The sequence below is a fragment of the Leptosomus discolor genome, chromosome Z (assembly GCF_034619465.1).
Source record: "Leptosomus discolor isolate bLepDis1 chromosome Z, bLepDis1.hap2, whole genome shotgun sequence".
Taxonomy (NCBI): Eukaryota; Metazoa; Chordata; class Aves; order Leptosomiformes; family Leptosomidae; genus Leptosomus; species Leptosomus discolor.
This window is the reverse complement of record NC_141419.1, coordinates 82,702,308-82,720,992: the sequence shown is the minus strand read 5'-3', so window position 1 is coordinate 82,720,992 and position 18,685 is coordinate 82,702,308. Positions and strand designations below refer to the sequence as shown.

Below are 18,685 nucleotides of genomic sequence, written 5' to 3'. Positions count from 1 at the left end.
TATTCTTGCTGAGTATTCCCGATGGAGAGCAAGAGCCTTCCCATTTGTTCAGTGACTGTTGGCACCATAGTCTGTGATGCTAATGTAAGCATTCTCTTTAACATCTGAATTTTAAGAAACTCTAAAGAGAGCACTCTCTCCTCATTAACTGACAGGCAAGCCATGCATTTCATTAAGGATCTCAGCATCATGCTAGATTTTCTTGGGGGTTGTTAATGTCATGGTTGGTGAAGAACAGTAAACTTATAACCCAACAGAATTAGCTATTTAGCTCCTCTGGGCCTTTTGGAGTGCTTTTGACTAATTCTGAGGAAGACGTAGGTTTTGGTAAAGTTCTCCTCCCTTCAATACAGCAGATGATGGATACACCCATGAAATGGGTGTATTTCAGATCTTTCCATTTGAGAATGACTCTTTGTGCTTCTGTTTTAGTTCCAGCAAACATCCGAGCACGCTCTGTTCTCTTGCTCAGTGGTGGACGTCTTCACCCAACTCAATCAGAGCTTTGAGATCATTAAGAAGCTGGAGTGCCCAGACCCTGTCATTGTTGCTCATTATAACAGGAGGTTTGCTAAGGTAATAGCCTCAACACACAGCTGTTTATCTTCCCTCAACGGGGTGCAAAACAGTATGATGGTTTTTTCAATTTATTTCCTGGAGTTCTCCTGCAGCCATGGAGGACAAGTAACAGTGCTCACATCTTGTCTTTGCAGACTATTGGGAAAGTGCTGATGCAGTATGCTGACATCCTCTCTAAGAGCTTCCAGTCCTACTGTTCCAAGGAGAAACTGGTGAGTCGTGCTGAGCTTCTTTTCTGCCCTGAGGAATCACATGATTGTCCTGATGAAACCAAGTTTTTCCCATTGCACCTGACCACTTTGATGGTGTAAATATTTTCACTATTGTTTTTATCATCATTTGTGTGCTTTTGCAGATTGAATTCTAGCTTGGCCATAAAATAAAACTAGGTCCTGAAGATGAACTTCAGGGATTGGAGGCTGTCAGGTCCCCTTGAAATTAACTTCCACTCTGCCCGTCTGGCCTGTGTGTCACAGAGGTGATAGAAAAATGAAAAATGGGCACAGATTGCTTTGTAGATCTGGTACTTAGCACAACTCTTGGTTTACCGTTGTCTCCATCTAATTATCTTGCTGTTTAACCCTGATTTCAGTGAAATTCTGTGTATTAAATAAAATAAGGTGTTACATATTTGAACCTAGGTCTGTTGCATGCTGGTTTTGCTATCTCCAACACCTGTGCTGGGGAGGTAACTGCAGAGGGAAGAGTCTGTTCCTCAGGCTGCCCTTGACTATGGCTCTCAGGCTTGGCCTGGCGGGACCCAGATGTGTCTCTGAATGCAGCTTTGGCTAACAGTTCCCTTTCTGATCTGGGATGTACACCATTCACAATAGTATGTTGCAGCATTGAGAGGCTGAAAGTGACACAGCTTGGACTCTTGCAACGCATGGCAGGAACTGCAGAGATTTGGACCTTGTCCCAACACTGATTTCTTGTCAGCTCATTCTGTTTGTGATAAAACTGAGGAGGAAAATACAGCAGCAGAGATCTCCTGATCTGGGGTTTCTGGAACTGGCCATACCATTTCAAGCTGGAGAAAAAATTACTTGTCTTTTTTACATCTGAGTGCTGAAGTCTGTGCATACCCTACCTCCTATTTGACTCTCAGGTGTGGTGGTACGTGGGGAAGGGTGTTGAGGCACAGACTGTACCACTGGTGAAAATGTGTTGGCATCCTGAGTAGTAACAGACACCTGCTTTTGTCCCTTCAGCCCTGCATCCTGATGAATAACATCCAACAACTGAGGGTGCAGCTAGAGAAGATGTTTGAAGCCATGGGTGGTAAAGAGGTAAGAGCACTGAGAGACTGAGTATTACTCATTCCTACGCACTGTTACTAGGTTATTTGCATCATACTGGTTCTCGAAGATTGCAGTCATAAGGAGAGCCCTGTGACACCTGGCACTACAATAAGTGTGAGGGGACAGCCGTGCCTGATGACTTTGCAAATAAATTTGTCGTAAGGTGCAGAAGCCAATGTTTTGAAGCACAGAATAGCATGGAGAAGGAAAGAAAAGGTGACATCCTGTGCTCACGTGGGCTGGATGTGGGTGGGCATGGCTGGTGGTTTCACAACTCTGAAGACAGACAGATAGGTCTGAGTGCTGTTGACATTGGATCATTTTACGTGGCGTATAAATGTGGGACAGTACCTTTGGTACTAAATGTCCAATATCTAATACATTGCGGACATGCAAATAAGAGTTCTGTACTCGTGCTTTGTTGAATACTCAGATGTATTTGAGATAGCAAATTTTACAGGAATAAGGTTTTTTTCTCCCCCACATCACTGTTTCTGTTCTGATATAATCCATGTATCTTTTTTTTTTCTCTTCTTTTTTCATTGCTTTTCAAGATTCAGGAAGATGAAGAAAAGGCTGCTGATGCTGATGTTAGGAAAAAAATTATTTTCAAAACCTAAGTGCATTTTCTTTTGTTGTATTGTGGTAGAGCCTGTGCTATGACCTGTATGCCAAGAGGAAAGTCAGCTTTGCTGATGGGCAGCTCAGTTTTTGCCTGTATTGCTGTTTCAAATCTTTCTTGTGCTCAGTGGCAGAATTCTATGAAGTGGCAAAAATCTCAACAAATAGATTTACCCCATGCAGCAAGGAAAACTGCTGTCATTCTTTCATCTGTGATCTCAACAATCCTAATTTCTGAGCCTGACATCAAGAGCTAGCATTATATGCTCCCAGCTGTAATAGCAGTGGTAGCTAAATGCTCATTTCAGGAAAAAATAAACTTTTGATGAAATGTTTGTGAAGTGGTTTAGAAAGTTTTAATCCATGTGCACTTAAATTCCTTTAAGGAATCAATTTGCTACTGTTTTCCATAGTGGTGGCCATTAAGTACGGTTTTCCTGTATTTCAATTTGAAAATATCACCTGATGCTCTGTTAAATAGAGGGAGAAGAAAGTGTTTATTACCACTGTTGGCTGCTTTCCTAGCCTAGACCTCTTCTCTGCATTCCGCCCTTTAAAACCTTCCTCAGGAGGTGTAGGTAAGGTAGAACAGAGGGAATGAATCTACTATTTCCCCTGTACTGTGGAAATAAAAGAAAAAAAAAAAAAGGGGAGGGGAGAGAAATTCAGACTGTGAGCAGTAAAACACACAGGAAGAAATGTGGCAAAAACGCTAGGAAGCTGGGTTTTGGAAGTGATTTTTTTTTTTCCTTTTCTTTCCTTTTCTTTTCAAGTGTTGCTTGTCCACTTCATTAGGCTGCTGCTGATCACCAGAAATAAATCGTGTTGTGTTAGGTGCCTGCATTATTTGCTATCCCCAGGAGTTTCCCTCTTGATGACTGTGTAGTACTTTGCTTCTTGACTTGAAAACTCTGTTTTGCTAGAGTAAACGAGGTCTTGTCCTAGTTTGAGTAGTCCTTTTTATGATGCAGATTGAACCTGACTAGTGAGTAACATTTGGTGAGACAACAGCTTTGAAAATTGAACATGTAGACAAACATGCTGCTGGAAATACATCTATGGGTTTTATCCTCTCCTTCAGGAAAGGCAGTCCTTAGTTTCTGTGACAGGTTTGATTTATATTCATCTGTACATCACACAGTAGCTTGCACAACAGTAAGCATTGTCCTGACTGCTCTACCCAAAAAGGAGCTGCTTCCTTGGAGAAGTAAGAAAATAGCACAGTGGTATGTTCTGGTTCTCTTGAACTCTTCACCTTTTTGTGTTCTCAAAGGTGTTGTTGAGAACTAGGTGCCAAATATTCCATTGTTCCAATGGCGGGTATGTTAGATGTACCATGTGTGAAGCCAGACCTCGGGGATTGGTTTCAGTTAATGTATGGTTGTGGCTTCATCTGCTTCTGAGTCACAGATCAGTCTTCATCTACAGCTGAAGCTGTAGCACTGCACAACTCTGGAAAGCTTGGAAATACTGTTGCTACCTAGTGCTCTTTGCCAATGGGTCCAAAACACTCACGTGGAAATCCATATTACTTACTGCCTTTTGCAGCAAGGGAAATGAAGGGACAGGGCTCACCCATAGTCATCCTGCAGTGTAATGGTGTAACATGGGAAAGAAGTGCTTGCCGACTAATGTTTCTTGAGATTTGGCTCCTTGATGTAGTGCCTTCCTTTAGTTTGTGTTTTTTTTTCTTCCCCCTGAATGAGGAATGGTACCTTTGCTTCCACTTCTCTTACTTTACTCTTTTTTTCAACTGTAGTACTCAGAAGCAGCAGACAAGCCAAAAATTACCTAGCATCTCTGGGTTTAATGTGTTGACATCATGTGGTCTGTAAACATCACTAGTCAGAAGCAATAAGGACAGCAGCAGAGCTTTAGAGAGGTCTATGTGGAGAAATTCTCTTGGGTCTATGCTTGACATATCAAGGCATATATATAAATATATACACACACATATACATATACACACGTGCACACAAAAAGAAGTATCTTGTCACCAAGGATGAGGGAAAGGCTGAAGTACTTAATGCCGCCTTTGCTTCAGACTTTAATAGTCAGACAAGCAATCTGCAATGTAGTCAGCCCCCTGAGATAGAAGCCAGGGACCAGGAGCAGAATAAACCCCCTGTAATTCAGGAGGAAGCAGTTAAAGACCTGCTTTGCCACCTGGACATCCACAAGTCTATGGGGCCGGATGGGATCCACCCGAGAGTACAGAGGGAGCTGGTGGAAGAGCTGGCCAAACCACTCCCTATCATTTATCAGAAGTCCTGGTCAACAGGGGAGGTCCCAGACGACTGGAGGCTTGCCAATGTGACGCCCATCTACGAGAAGGGCCAGAAGGACGATCTGGGGAGCCTCAGGCCCGTCAGCCTGACCTTAGTGCCAGGGAAGGTTATGGAGCGGTTCATCTTGAGGGCGCTCACATGGCATGTGCAGGACATCCAGGGACTCAGGCCCAGCCAGCACGGGTTCATGAAGGGCAGGTCCTGTTTAACCAACCTGATCTCCTTCTATGACCAGGTGACCTGTCTAGTGGATGAGGGCAAGGCTGTGGATGTCACCTACCTGGACTTCAGTAAAGCCTTTGACACAGTCTCCCACAGCATTCTCCTAAGAAAGCTGGTGGCTCATGGCCTAGACAGGTGCACTCTAAGCTGGGTTAAAAACTGGCCAGATGGCCAAGCCCAGAGAGTGGTGGTGAGTGGAGTTCAACCCAGCTGGTGACTGGTCACAAGTGGTGTCCCCCAGGGCTCAGTATTGGGACCGGTCTTGTTTAACATCTTTATCGATGATCTGGATGAGGGGATCGAGTGCTCCCTCAGTAAGTTTGCAGATGACACTAAATTGGGTGGGAGTGTTGATCTGCTCGAGGGCAGGAAGGCTCTGCAGAGGGACCTGAGCAGGCGGGATCGATGGGCTGAGGCCAATGCTATGAGGTTCAACAAGGCCAAGGGCCGGGTCCTGCACTTGGGTCACAACAACCCCATGCAGCACTACAGGCTTGGGGAGGAGTGGCTGGAAAGCTGCCCGGCGGAAAAGGCCCTGGGGGTGCTGGTTGACAGCCGGCTGGACATGAGCCAGCAGTGTGCCCAGGTGGCCAAGGAGGCCAACAGCATCCTGGCCTGTATCAGAAGTGGTGTGGCCAGCAGGAGCAGGGAGGTGATCGTGCCCCTGTACTGGGCACTGGTGAGGCCGCCCCTTGAATGCTGTGTGCAGTTTTGGGCCCCTCACTGCAAGGACATTGAGGTGCTGGAGCGTGTCCAGAGAAGGGCAACAAAGCTGGTGAAGGGTCTGGAGAACAGGTCTGGTGAGGAGCGGCTGAGGGACCTGGGGTTGTTTAGTCTGGAGAAGAGGAGGGTGAGGGTAGACCTTATTGCTCTCTACAACTGCCTGAAAGGAGGTTGTAGCGAGGTGAATGCTGGTCTCTTCTCCCAAGTAACTAGTGATATGGCAAGAGCAAAGGGCCTCAAGTTGCACCAGGGGAGGTTTAGATTGGACATCAGGAAAAATTTCTTTACTGAAAGAGTGGTGAAACACTGGAACAGGCTCCCAGGGAAGTGGTGGAGTCACTATCCCTGGAGGTGTTCAAAAAACGTGTTGATGTGGCCCTTCAGGATATGGTTTAGTTGGCATGGTGGTGTTGGGTGGGCAGTTGGACTTGATGATCTTAGAGGTCTATTCCAACTTAATGATTCTATGATTCTGTCTAAATGATTTTTAGGATTTATAATTAATACTTTTATTTCCCATCTGAGCTGTGTTCATCTTACAGGATCAAAACAGCTTCACTGTGGCTCAGTAGCATTCTCAGACATTCCTGAAGCATGTTTTGGAAAGGCAGCGTTTATAGAGTGGCAGGTAGCATTAAAAGCATAATGAACAGTGGAATCGGGGGTTGAGTCCTGGGCAGAAGTCATGTATGTGAATACCTTTTGAAACCTTTGATTCTTCTGAACCATCTCCAATACACCCACAAAATGGAGATTGTAATTAAGCTTTGTGCTAAAGTGGGCTGTATAGATTCATTGCTAGTTTTTGCCTGAACTTGGCCCCATTTATTTAATTATTCATACATTATCTAATAAAACCTAATGTGACCTGCATTTTCTACCCACCTCTGCAGTTTTCCTGCAGACTTCAGCTTGCTCTGTGTGCTGCCCCTTGCACCAGAATAAGACATTCTCGTTTTGCTTGAGAGAGATGGCTTTCCGCTGTCCATTATTTTGCTTAGCTTTTTGTAAGCTACAAACTCATGGCACTGAAATTAAAAGGTGCTATACTACGTTGCCCACTGCTGCAGTCTAGGTGCTGTGGAAGCCTAGTATAAAATATTTCTGCGCTTTTTTTCTTCCAAAGTCCATTATGTGAGGTGAGCATCAGAGAAAAGCAGTGCCTAGGGAACCCAAAGAATTAGCTGTTGAGTAGCAGCAGATTGTCATCATACAATCTTCATGCCTTCAGTTTCAAGCTAATAGGTACAATTAATGCTTCAGGAAACTCCTCTTACTGCTCAGACAGCATTAGCCCGCATTTTAAATCCTAAGTTAGCCACCTGAATAACAAATTGCGGGACAGCTTAGAAATAGAGAAGACTTGATAGGAACATTCTCAAAGAATTTGTGGTATCTGCTCATTGCTTCTCTCTAGCATGCCACATGCCATAGCTAAGGCTACCCTAGAATTTGAGAAGCTGGCAGCTGTTGTTTGGATTCAGTGCTGCAGCTTCCTTACCCTTGAATTGAATCCTATAGGAAAGTGGGAGATGCATGACAATTCAGTGCAAGTGAGTCCCTAAAGGGAGGTTGGATCTCAGTGAGCGAGCTCTGAAGAGGGGAGCTCCCAGGGGCTAGTGGAGGGTCGCAGAACAAAAATCAGCAACTTCAAGCTGGAGCCAGAGGAACTCTGTAACCTGCAAAAAGCTACAGTAGGATAGCAAGGCAAAATTCTCTAGCTGCTGGTATGTCAGGTTCTGATTTCACAGGTTCTCTGGCATTAAGATAAGGATTGATTAACATCTTCAACCTTCCACAAGGCAAGAGCTATGTTTCTCCAGCTATGGAGGAGCCTTCCAGTTCTGGTCACTCACACTTCACCAGCATGTGTAGAAACCAAATAAGAACTGACATCTCTGGGAAAACTTGGAAGCCCATCGCAGCAAATTCTTAGACTCATGGGTTCCATTTCATCCATGATAGAAGCAGGAGAAGATCAACCTAAACTGGAGTTCATAGCACTATGCTTTAAATGCCACCATTCAGATTAGCAGAGAATGTGAGGTTCCAGTCCTGGATGTGCTTGGATGAGTCTTCAAGGTCTGGATTCTCTGAAGTGTCAAGTCCCAGACCTTTGCAGGAAATTAACAGGGCCCTGCTTTCTTCCCTGAAATGTAAATACAGGGTTACCTCTTCCCTCAGTGTGCACCTCAGTTTTCTGTACTGTGTATTTAGTCTCAGCCACAGAACTATGGCCGCGACAGCCGTTATTTCCACTGGAACTGGAGCACTTGCTCAGAGATCAGAAGCCACCTTGCTGTGGATACTTTCCGATGCTTTGCATGGAGAACTTTTCATTAGCTTTCTTCCTCTGAGTCATCTCTGATACACCTACAGAGTGGAGATCATAAGCCTGCTGAGCTCCAGCTTCCGACAGAAATGGTCTGGACGTGACACGTGGCAGTGACCCAACTGCCTAATGTGCTTTCTTCTTTACCAGCCAGATTTATCATGCAGTCGAAGTAGCATTTCCTGCTATCAATGGTAGCTGATGTGCTTAGAATTCATTGGCTGAGCAACAACAGCAAAACATACGCTCTTTCATTTGAGTGCTGTTATCAGTGCTTCACCATATTGGCAAAGAATAGTTTGCAGTTATACCACATGCTACAGGCACTCTATAACTGATGTATAATTTATATATGTGAAATAGTAAACACCAGTATCTTCCTAACGGCCCTAAATCACACTCAGGTAGTTCCCTGACACTTGCCTTCAAGCCAAAGCATGCCAATACCTAAGAATTAATGATCAGTAATGTATTATGTGGACTTCTCCTTCTGTAGTAGCAGTTGCTTAGAAGGCAACAGCCTTTCTAGGATGACAGAGGACTTGGTGGGTGCTGAACCAGAATGCTTACTATCAGGGTTTGGCTTCCTGAGTGAGAGGCTGGGCAGCACAAAGTTAAATCTGGCCAGCTGTCTTGCCAGTTGCACCCAGAAAACTGTGAGCTGATGTTCTGGATGAGAGAGAGTTCCTTGCCACAGATAATGGAGCTCATCCCCTTAGTGAAGCATTGTTCCAGCTGTCTCTTCTTGCGGTACAGGACTAGCAATCAGCCGTTCTCCTGCTCCCAGGAACATCAGTTTGCAGTCAACAAGTACAATAGCAAGGAGAAGCTTAGAGGTAGTTGGTGAGCTCTCCGTGTCACCTGACAGTGAAACAAGGCATTAATTGCATGGTTCATGAACCAGGGCAACAAGTTGTTGATCCTGACCATGCATCTGGTAGCTTATAAAGAAGTAGACATAAATAGTGAGGGATAGGTGTCTTGTGCCAAATTCTCCTAGCTTTTTTTTTTTTTAAACTGGAAAAGCAGTTGCTTGAAGTGTTTTAATGAATCATGAACTGGTCCTGCCTCTAATCTACCAGAAATGTCCAAAATCAGAGGACTCTTCTGTGCCATTAATTGTAGATAGCAAACCAGGCAGCTTGTGACTCATGGCCCTTTACAGAGTAGAAGGGAAGGATTAATGTAGGGGTAAGACAGCCCACCACCAGCAGATGCTGTTTTTGTTTTGTTACCTAGAAGCTTGGCTAGAATGACTGTGGATTGGCATGACGTTAGCTTCCTTCTGCCTTCATAGAGCCAGGGAGCTGTGAAGGTAATAGGAATACAAATTCACTTTAACAAAGGAAAAATAGTCAGAGGTAGCAATGCCTAAAGGTATGAGGCTTAAGTAATTATAATTTGCTTGTGTTTTTTTTTTAATTATTTTTAAGATTCTGATCCAGGAGTCTCATTAGCACGGGTTCAAGTGCCTAATAGAGTCAGTTTGCCATGCCAACATACAACAGGAAAATGAACAGGTCAGATTCCAAATCCCCTAGGGCTTGGCTTTCTCTGGTAGATGCTGAAGAATATCAAGAGGGCTTCAGCACTGAATATAGAAGTGGGAACTCCTGTCATGTTCAAATCTTGTATAGCTGCATGCTTGGATATGCTGTAAACATCTAAACTGATTTTAACCTCTGTACTGGCGTCTGGCTCATTACATTTGTAAGTAGATGCTGTGCCTTAGAGGTAAGGGCTGAAGCTCTGAATGCCAAATGCAAACATTTCTGGAAGGTTTTTGTTATACAAGCAGCTTGCCTGCCTGCATACAAAGGCAAATCTGTTTTACAAGTTACTTTTTCAGAGCAAATGATCCCAGAGCATTTAACAGGTGTTGTTACATATACGCACAGGTAGGTTGCTCAGGAGTGGCTCTTTCGAGAGGGAAGGAATGACTCCAGCTGGAGTACAGGGCACTGTTGAATGAATGTAAAAGCAGGTGGCTTTAGGCTGATGATAATGGAGCCAGCACTTTCTTACAGCATGTGTCAAGGTGTCGGCAGTGTCCGTGTAATGCTTGGGGCGCTGGTTGTTTTTTGTTTGTTTTGTGAAGTCTCCTCTAACAGTTGTATACAAAAAGCTGTCTGCCTCCATGTGAGAGCAGAGCTACTTGGGCTCAATACCCATAGCTGAGATTATGCTTTCTGAAAGTGCACAGCAGTTCCTGCTGTGATACTGTGGCCAGATTTTCAAAATAGCTGGGGTCCAGACTTCTGAGAGGAGTGGCTGGGTATTGAACACTTGATAGTAGGGTGGAAGGTGAAATAGCATCTTTCAAGACCATGCGTGGAGAAATGCAAAAATAAATAACATCTGGTCTGAAAAACCTGGTCTCCTCCTAGACTTACAGGGGTGAAATCACCCGTGAGTCTAAGGTAATGTGCAGCGCTTGACAATTTCTCAGCCTGTTTACTTTGTTGCCCACAGGGAGTTCACATTCATTTTCTTTCTCAACTTCACAAGTATCAAGAAGGGTATCAAAGGGTATTGGAGCCTGGGGAAACCACTTGCTGCTATTTAGGCAAACGTCAGTTGATGATTTCCCAGCTTCTGTTAACAGCAGCAGGAGGTGGAGGAGAGCATCCTAGCTGGCAGAGTCCAGTGGTGGTAGTCCACCTGCTTATTAAGAGTAGCCTCAACAGTGAAGAGCACTGTGAAGGACAGCAGACTGCCCTCTGGGTTCAAGCTAAGTGCTCTTCTTTCATCCGCAGTTGGATGCAGAAGCAAGTGACCATCTCAAAGAGCTCCAGGTGAAGCTGAACAACGTTTTAGATGAGCTGAGTGCCATGTTTGGTAACAGGTGAGTATAACAAAGTCTCTGTCCTTGAAGCATTCCTTTCTTTTGTCTAATCTCATTCAGTCAGGTTAAGAAGATAAAAGAAACTCATGTCAGCTGCATTATATTTTTGTTTTTGTTGTAAATTCGTGGTCTTTCAAATACTGAAACTATCCAAAGAAGCGAGAAATGTTTTTAAAGTCTCTCTTTTCTATATTGCTCTGCTTAGAAATGTAACACGAAGATCTCTCAACTGTGAAATGTATTTGAATTACATAGTGATTTTTTTCTCTAAGTAGTGCTTGTCAGAAACAGAATCAGCTGCTCCTTTATTGCTCTGAAAGCAGTTTCCAGCTTAGCATTTGTGAAGCAACATTCTTGTTTAAACATTCTGCTCTAAATGTATGAAACAGCTGACTGATTTCTGATTGTTAAATGAATATTGGAGGAGGAAGGAAACAGGTTTAGAATTTGAGATTGACTTGTTCTAATGTTGCAGTGAATGGTGTATCCTAATGTTTGTAGGGGAGGGTCTCTTTAAAGTATTACCAGAGTAGTTGGTGGCAATTAAGTTTTATTGCAAATCATGTTACCTTTTACCTGAGGATAAAAACGTGCTTGACTTCATAATAATTTTGTAGTGAAACAGAAAAGATGCCAATTAAGCAAAATCTAGAAATACAGGGCTCCCAACTGATCTTCAAAACTAACCACTTCTCATGATAAACCCCATTCATTTCATGTTTTATGCTTTGTAACAAGATTAATACAGGCATGAACTGTGGTATAGATGAAACAGGGGCAAGGAGAATAAAGCAAATTGTACTAACTTGGCCATCTACAGATTTGCAGTACTTACGACCAAAAAAATCACAGTGGGATTTGTCAGCAATTGTTTGGATTTCAGTACACAGAGCTAAGTGGGGAGATAAGTGAGGAGTTCCCATTGCCAGTAATGGATGCTATAGCAAGAGATGGAGAGATCCAAACTGTAATTGAATTGAATCAATAAGGTTCTTAATTAGATGGAGAATGAGTGAGAAATCATAATTAGAGGCTGAATTTTATTATCTGAAACATGTCTCTGTGGTGTCACTGCTACAAGTATGATTAGGGTACAATCTTGACATTTGCAAATATGATTTAAAGAGATTATTCAGTATCAGCATACATACCAGGGAGCGTTTCAGAGATATGCCAGCAAGAGATTTAGCCAGTCAGATGGCTCAGATGCTTCGCTGATTCCTTAACAGTAATAGAGAATGAAAAGCAGAGCTGCAGTTTACTGTGTAAGCAGGATCTTCTAAAGGATGTAAATGTGGGAGGTAAGACAGATATCCACAGTATTCTGTGCAGAGTCTGGGGCTTCTACAACACTGTGCACGCCTGACACTGCAGATCTTAACTTTTCTTCATCTGTGTAAGATAATTGCACCTGCTGGGAAAGCAGCGCACATCCGGAGAGCCTCACCACCTTTGTGCTGAGAGAATTGTCTGGACACTAACATTTTCTGCTTTGAAGGATATCATAGCAAAAAAGGAGCCTTCATGCAAGGCTAGCTGGTGTTTTGTTCTTGGAGGCTGTAGGAGTGAAGGAGGGAATTCCTGCAGGAATCAGGGAGCAGAAGGCCCTGTCTGACAGCATAGGTGAGGTTGTCTTTTAACTCGCTGCTGCCAAGGGCTCTTGTTAAGCTGTACATCTACACGAGCTTCACTTTCAGGTGAACCTGTTGTCACTAGTAACTGATTCATCACTTTTCATAGTTGGTGACAATTTTGCCTCGTACTAATTTTTATCTTCTAAGGGATTCTGTTATTTTTTCATCCACTGGCTGGGGGTTTACAGCATCTTGAAGCCCGGTCCTGCAATTGATGCAGTATCTGGGAGAGCTGTGGGTCAGATTAGCCTGTAACAAAAGAGGGACTGTCAGCAGTACAGGAAATTCGTGGTACTATTCTATTATGTCTCTGGGTAAGCTGACATTGTAGCCACAACTGACTGCCACAAGCCACTCACTGCTAGAAATGGGGAAAGTGGAAGTGGAGGCTGCATGGAGAGACAGCTCTGGAACTGCTCCAGTGAGAGGCAGGCTAGAAGTGAGCAAGACGGATCATGAGGCCAGAGATGGCAGTGCAGGAGAGGTAAGAGGTAATGGGGCAGAGAAGGAAGGTGAGAGCCACAGGGTAGAGGTGTTGTATGTTAGCACCCAACCCACAGATGTCCTAGGTGGCTCATACAGCAGAAGTTCAAGCCACTTATGCAGATACAAAGCTGTCTTCCAAATTTGTGTACCTGTTCTTAAATCTTAGCTCCTAGCACTAGCTTCTTTTCCTGATTTCAAACCTCTGTGCTGTTAGTGGATAGCTAAATGTCACTTGTAATGCCTGCTGTTAGTAAGTGTTCTTTTAAATGTCAAAGTATTTTCCTTTGTTCGCTGAATTGATATGTTGACAGCTCTGCTGATCTATTAATCATTTTAACCATTGTATTATTTAATTTTTAACCTCCTCTTAGCAGTAAGAGATGGAAAAGCAGCTGTGCTTTAATGCCTTGCATGTCACTTCATTACAGTGACACTGTTCATTGAGCTGCTGAGCCCCACATCCCATTTTGACACTTTGATAAGTATGGAGTGTGTGGCAGTGGACTGACTTCAGCCATTTCCTGCCTTCAGGCTGTCTGTATTATTTTGAAGACTTAACCTGTGGTGGGTCTTTACCGGATTACTGCCGATGGACTCCTGGGTGCTCAGAGTTGTGCATGCGTTGTGCCATTGCTCCATACGATATCCCAGTCTCTGTAGTGTAACACCCCACGTAGAAAGCAAAGATACAGCTGGGTGCTTCGAGCTGAGAATAACAGTGTTTCTTGACATCAGGAAGGGATCATTTCTTTTTGCAAGCTGAATGAACAAAGTCCTCTCAAATGTGATTGTGCCTTGTGTTCAGAGGCAGTAAGCTGTCTGCGGATGATGGGAATAAGGAACTGGATAGCACGCCCCTTGGTAACAAATGCAGTAAGGAAATAAGCAGCAAATCTCAGGAAGGAAAAGTATGTGACTGAGTGCATGGTTTATGGACTTGCAGTATTTTGCCTTATGTACTAGAGCTGAGATCTCTGCCACTGATAATGTTGGTTTTGCCTCTTTTCTATCTGTTCAGCTTTCAGACTCGTATTGATGAGTGCGTCAAGCAAATGTCTGATATCCTCTGTCAAGTGAAAGGGACAGGAAACGTTGCTGCTAATGCCAGAAACACAGTTGCACAAGATGCCGATAATGTCCTGAGGCCATTGATGGATTTCCTGGATGGAAAGTAAGGGAGTGTTCAAATCTGTTACACATACAGTGCATTGGATTTGGAACAGGATAGGGGAAGGAAAATCAGCTCCATGTTCTTGGATTATTCTTGAGATGTCCAGTCTCCAAATTTTCAGGAAGAATTAATGGCTTTTCTTCCCCGTATCTGCCCCTCTTTCAAGCCGTGCATCACCTCTTCAGCCTTCATTCAGTGCCAGAGCACACTCTCAGTTCCCTTTCTCCCTCTGGCCATCATAGCAGTCAGAAAAACACACTGCTGATCAGGTAGTGGGAAAAACTGAAATTCTTAATTTACTAGCTACGGGTTTTTTGCTATACAAGTTGTACTGTAGCCAATTAGCTAACATACTGCAAACCATACTTGATACATATACTACTCAGTGTCCCAATTGTGTTAATCGTCTGTGTTCTAGTCGTACCTGGTGCTGTTCTGACTAGAAAATAAGCTTCTGAACTATGTCATGTACATAAGCTTGATCCATCACTTTAATTATCTGTTGCCATTAAAACCATGCAGCATGATTCAGCTGTACAGGGACTTTTTGTGGCTAACTGCATGTAATTCTCATCGGCTAAGCCTTGAACTACAAAAAGCCCCAGTTTTTAATTATTGCAGAAGTTAAACTTCTTGCTGATGCACAGCAGTGCTTTATTTTGAAAGGAATGGCCAGCAATTTTCATAATAAATGTTGTGAGAGATATGAAGCTTTTCAAGTTTAAAATACAGTTTATTTTGTTGCTGTTTGTATTGATTGTCCCATCTTTTGGGTCACTGTGTAGTACGTGACTCTCTGCAGCAGTTAGTACATCTGGGAGCGTTCTCATTTGAGCATTTTCCATGCATGCCGTCATGAATCCTGAGAAGCCACCTTCCTTAGTATCACTGGGAACTTAGTATGCTATGGGCTTTTTGTCCAGGTCTGGAGCAAATCGTTTTAATCATTATCATCTGAGCCTGGATTATTTTCTTTCCTCCTTTATAGGAGGAGAGTCTTGTTCCTGTTCAGTTTTGTTCATTTACTGTCTAACCAGCTATGGGAAGAAAGGGAATCTGGGAGAAAATGTTACGCAATGTAGAATTCAGCTATTGCATGTGCACTGATAACTGGTTGTTTTGTAGCTCTCCCATTGTGATCAGTAAACGCCAAAGTCCGACAACCATTTAAAAGGAGAATCTAACTTTTCTTGACCTTTTTGATAGCCTATACAATAATAAAGGAGGAATAACTAAGGAGATGAAGCAGAACTTTATGTAAAAGTGGATAAACAGTGGCAGGTAGTTGGTGGTGAATGCAGTTGCAACAAAATACAGAGTCCAAGAAATGCTTTGAGGTGGTTGTAGAGGTGGAAGATTTAGAGACTTCAGCAGCTATTAGAAGCTGTGCAGGAACTTCTGCCTAACAGTCTGGGAAGTATTAATTTAGGTATTCAACAAAAATTATAATAACCCCTTGAACTTTAAAACCTGTTATTCTGTATTTGTTTGTAATTTTTTTCCTATATACTCTGTCAACTTGATACATCAGGAAGTATCTTCTTAAAGGGAACCAGTTCAATGGTACCTGCTTATTTGGACTATTCCCAACCACCTTAACGTAGTGATCTTCTGTAATCCCCAGGTCAATTAATAGAAATGATTAAGATCAGAAATGTCAATAATCCATTTTGGCCAAATGTCTTCAGTGATAGAACTCCAAGACAGGCTGTACTTTTTGAAAAGGGAAGATTTTTACCCTAAAAGCAATTGTTATGACAACTGCTTTGGATGGGTCACTGATTCTTCCATACACATCTCCTTTTTCCTTGCAAATTGCATTCTTTGAACTTATTCAGTTCTTGCTCTCTCCCTGCAGCCTGACACTGTTTGCGACTGTGTGTGAAAAGACAGTGTTGAAACGGGTGCTGAAAGAGCTCTGGAGGGTGGTAATGAATACCATGGAGAAGCTGATTGTGCTGCCTCCTCTTACAGACCATACGGTAAAGCATTTTCTTCTTCCTGACTCATAGCAGAAGAGTGTTGCCATTGCCTGTATAACTCATCTCCTTGACCTAATGAGTCATCTGTCCAGGTAAATTTGCCTGCATGTAGCCTGCTGGAGGATGGAAAAATGTGTCTGTAACCTAGTGAAGTAAGAGAGCAGCTCTATTTATAGTAGGGTTGCAAGGTACAGAGCACACTCCAGAAAAAAAAAAAAAAATTCAAAATCCATGATCTAAAAGGAGTTGCCATCAAGTACATCAAATCACATTGATTAGGGGGTTGCAATCCTTTAGAGAGCACTGTGTATGTGAGATTATCTGGCAGTTAGTGTTGTCTTCATGGCATTAGATCGACACCTGTAAACACTTTTGCTAAATTATTGTCATCTATTAGTTAGGTGTCTCTGTGTAGGTGTGGTTAATTTGGGCTTGCTTTTTAATGACACCACCCCTGGTTTTACCCCCCAGAAGGCTTTAACATCATATGAGCTGGCGTGATTTTTGTGTGTCTGATGTTGGCGAGTTGAAAGCATGTCCAGATAGTTTGTCTTCAAAGGCAGTCTTTTACATAATTGTTCAGCTGTTGTGGACATGCTGGATGAATGTGTGCGTGAATGTAGTGATGTTTTTAACAATGGAAGATTAACTCTTCCCTGATTTTGAGAAACCACAGAAACTGATTAAATGTCAGTCACACATGCCCAGCTGCTCTGGGGGATGACACTCAGTTGAAGGCAGTGTAAAGTTTGGGCTGTAACCTCATTATTTGGAGATGATCCAGAACTTCTTTTCATCTCTGCGTTGGAGTAAACTTGCAGTCTATGGCTAATTTATGCTGATTTTTTTTTTTTTTTTTTCCCCAGTAGTGGGTAGAACAATAGTGGCTTTCACTATTCAGCAGTTGCCTGCGTATCTTGAGTGGAATTCTGGGTTGCAGTGTTTAGAGAAGGGATGCAAACTTGCATCTTGCAGTAGGTGTTTCTTGCTCTGAGAGGGAAGGCTTTTGTCTCTGGCCTTGATGACAACAACTTTAAACAAAACTGCTGAGATGTAGTGTGCTGTCATACCTACTAAGCATGAAGTTAGTGTGAGGTGTAATTTCCTAAAGACTGCTTGTTCTGAGTGCAGGTTTGTAGGATTCTTCTTGCCTTTTTGATTTATAAAGGAGAAAGAAGAATCTAAATTTAAGTGGATGAAATTTCTTTCACATAGTTCAATCGCTGTAAAAAGGAGTCTTTGGGGACAGGTGCTGAAATCATCATGTAAGAGCGGCATTAACATGACCCCTTCAGAATGGAAGCAGTGACATCAAGGGCCCCAGAGAGAGCTAGAGAGGAGCTGCTTGAGCTTTATACTTGCTAGTTTTGGATTTTAAAGGTGGAATAGGAGAGTGATTCAATGCTTGTATCATGAAGAAGGCAGTAACTGTGATCAGGCAATTCTTCCGACCTGTGGGATGTTTTTATAAGCCACTTCGAGGTTTTTTTACAAAGAATTTCTTGTTGCCATCACTTCAGTTTCAAATTGAGAAGCTCTTTTTGTGTAATGAAGCACATCCTCAGTTGTCTGAGATAATGCAAAATGCTCATAGCTGGATTTTTAGCTGTCTAATCGATTGTATCGTAGTGAGGAGGCTGAACTAGTCCAAACTGGAAGAGAGTTGCTGTTTCAGAAAGGCGTTTGTGAACAATGCAATGATTAAAATGGCCTTGTCTGCAGTCGTTGAGCAGGGAACCTGTGGCGAGGCTAGGTGGGCTGTAAGGGCAAAGACCTGCTTCTACTGTCCCCTGGGACAGAGTGATTTATTCAGTCACCACTGGATTTTCATCATCCCTAGTAGTGAAGGCTGGCAGGGAAAGGCAATGTAAAACTCAGGGCTGGCAGTGTGGGCACAAGCAATTCTGCTTCTCTGCCATGCACCTCTTTCTGTTTGCTTTCCTTTTTTTTTTTTTCTTTTTTTTTTCTTTTGAAAGCACATCAGACTCGGAAATAGCCCCAGGCACTGTAACTCGCTTTCCTCCCAGCCCTCAGCAATAGAAAGCCCTAGTGCTGCCTCTCTGTCTTTGAAGGGCCACTGGATGGGGAATTCCCTCCTAAAACTCCTGTGCAGCCTTTAAGAAGTAGGGGATATTCATGGTAGAAGAGAGTCCCTTTTACAGAATATTTTCTCTCCTTTCTGTAAGATTGCTAGAGGTGCAAAAATGTTTTTGATGGAGGTTGTGGAAAACATACTTGGGTAGAAGGTTCTCAGCGCACTTGTCACTTGCATGACCCTGTCACTGCAGTGCTTTAATGTCTGTTACTCTCCAGACTGATCTATTCCACTTAAATTAGCTCAAAATCTGAGCTTTGCTCTTCCATTCTCTGCTGCTACCGTAAGATTTTGTGTAGGGTGGGGCTCAGGTGTGAAAACGGTCAGCTACTGCCTGTGAAGGTTGCAATGGGGATGGGGCAGTTTTGCAGCCTCCCACTCTGAGGACCTGAGCTGTGGGTGCCTT

At 43.2% G+C, this 18,685-nt stretch overlaps 1 protein-coding gene across 3 annotated transcripts in view; it reads left to right on the top strand.

Annotated features, from left to right (window-relative positions):
* The window catches only part of UNC13B (unc-13 homolog B), a 195,971-nt gene that overhangs the window by 159,034 nt on the left and 18,252 nt on the right, over positions 1–18,685 (top strand). For all 3 annotated transcript variants that reach the window (XM_086479680.1, XM_086479681.1, XM_086479679.1), the window contains 6 exons: positions 433–576; positions 714–791; positions 1,791–1,868; positions 10,823–10,911; positions 14,050–14,202; positions 16,061–16,184. In XM_086479680.1, the coding sequence (XP_086335806.1) occupies positions 433–576; positions 714–791; positions 1,791–1,868; positions 10,823–10,911; positions 14,050–14,202; positions 16,061–16,184 (666 nt within the window). The remainder of the gene's footprint in view (positions 1–432; positions 577–713; positions 792–1,790; positions 1,869–10,822; positions 10,912–14,049; positions 14,203–16,060; positions 16,185–18,685) is intronic.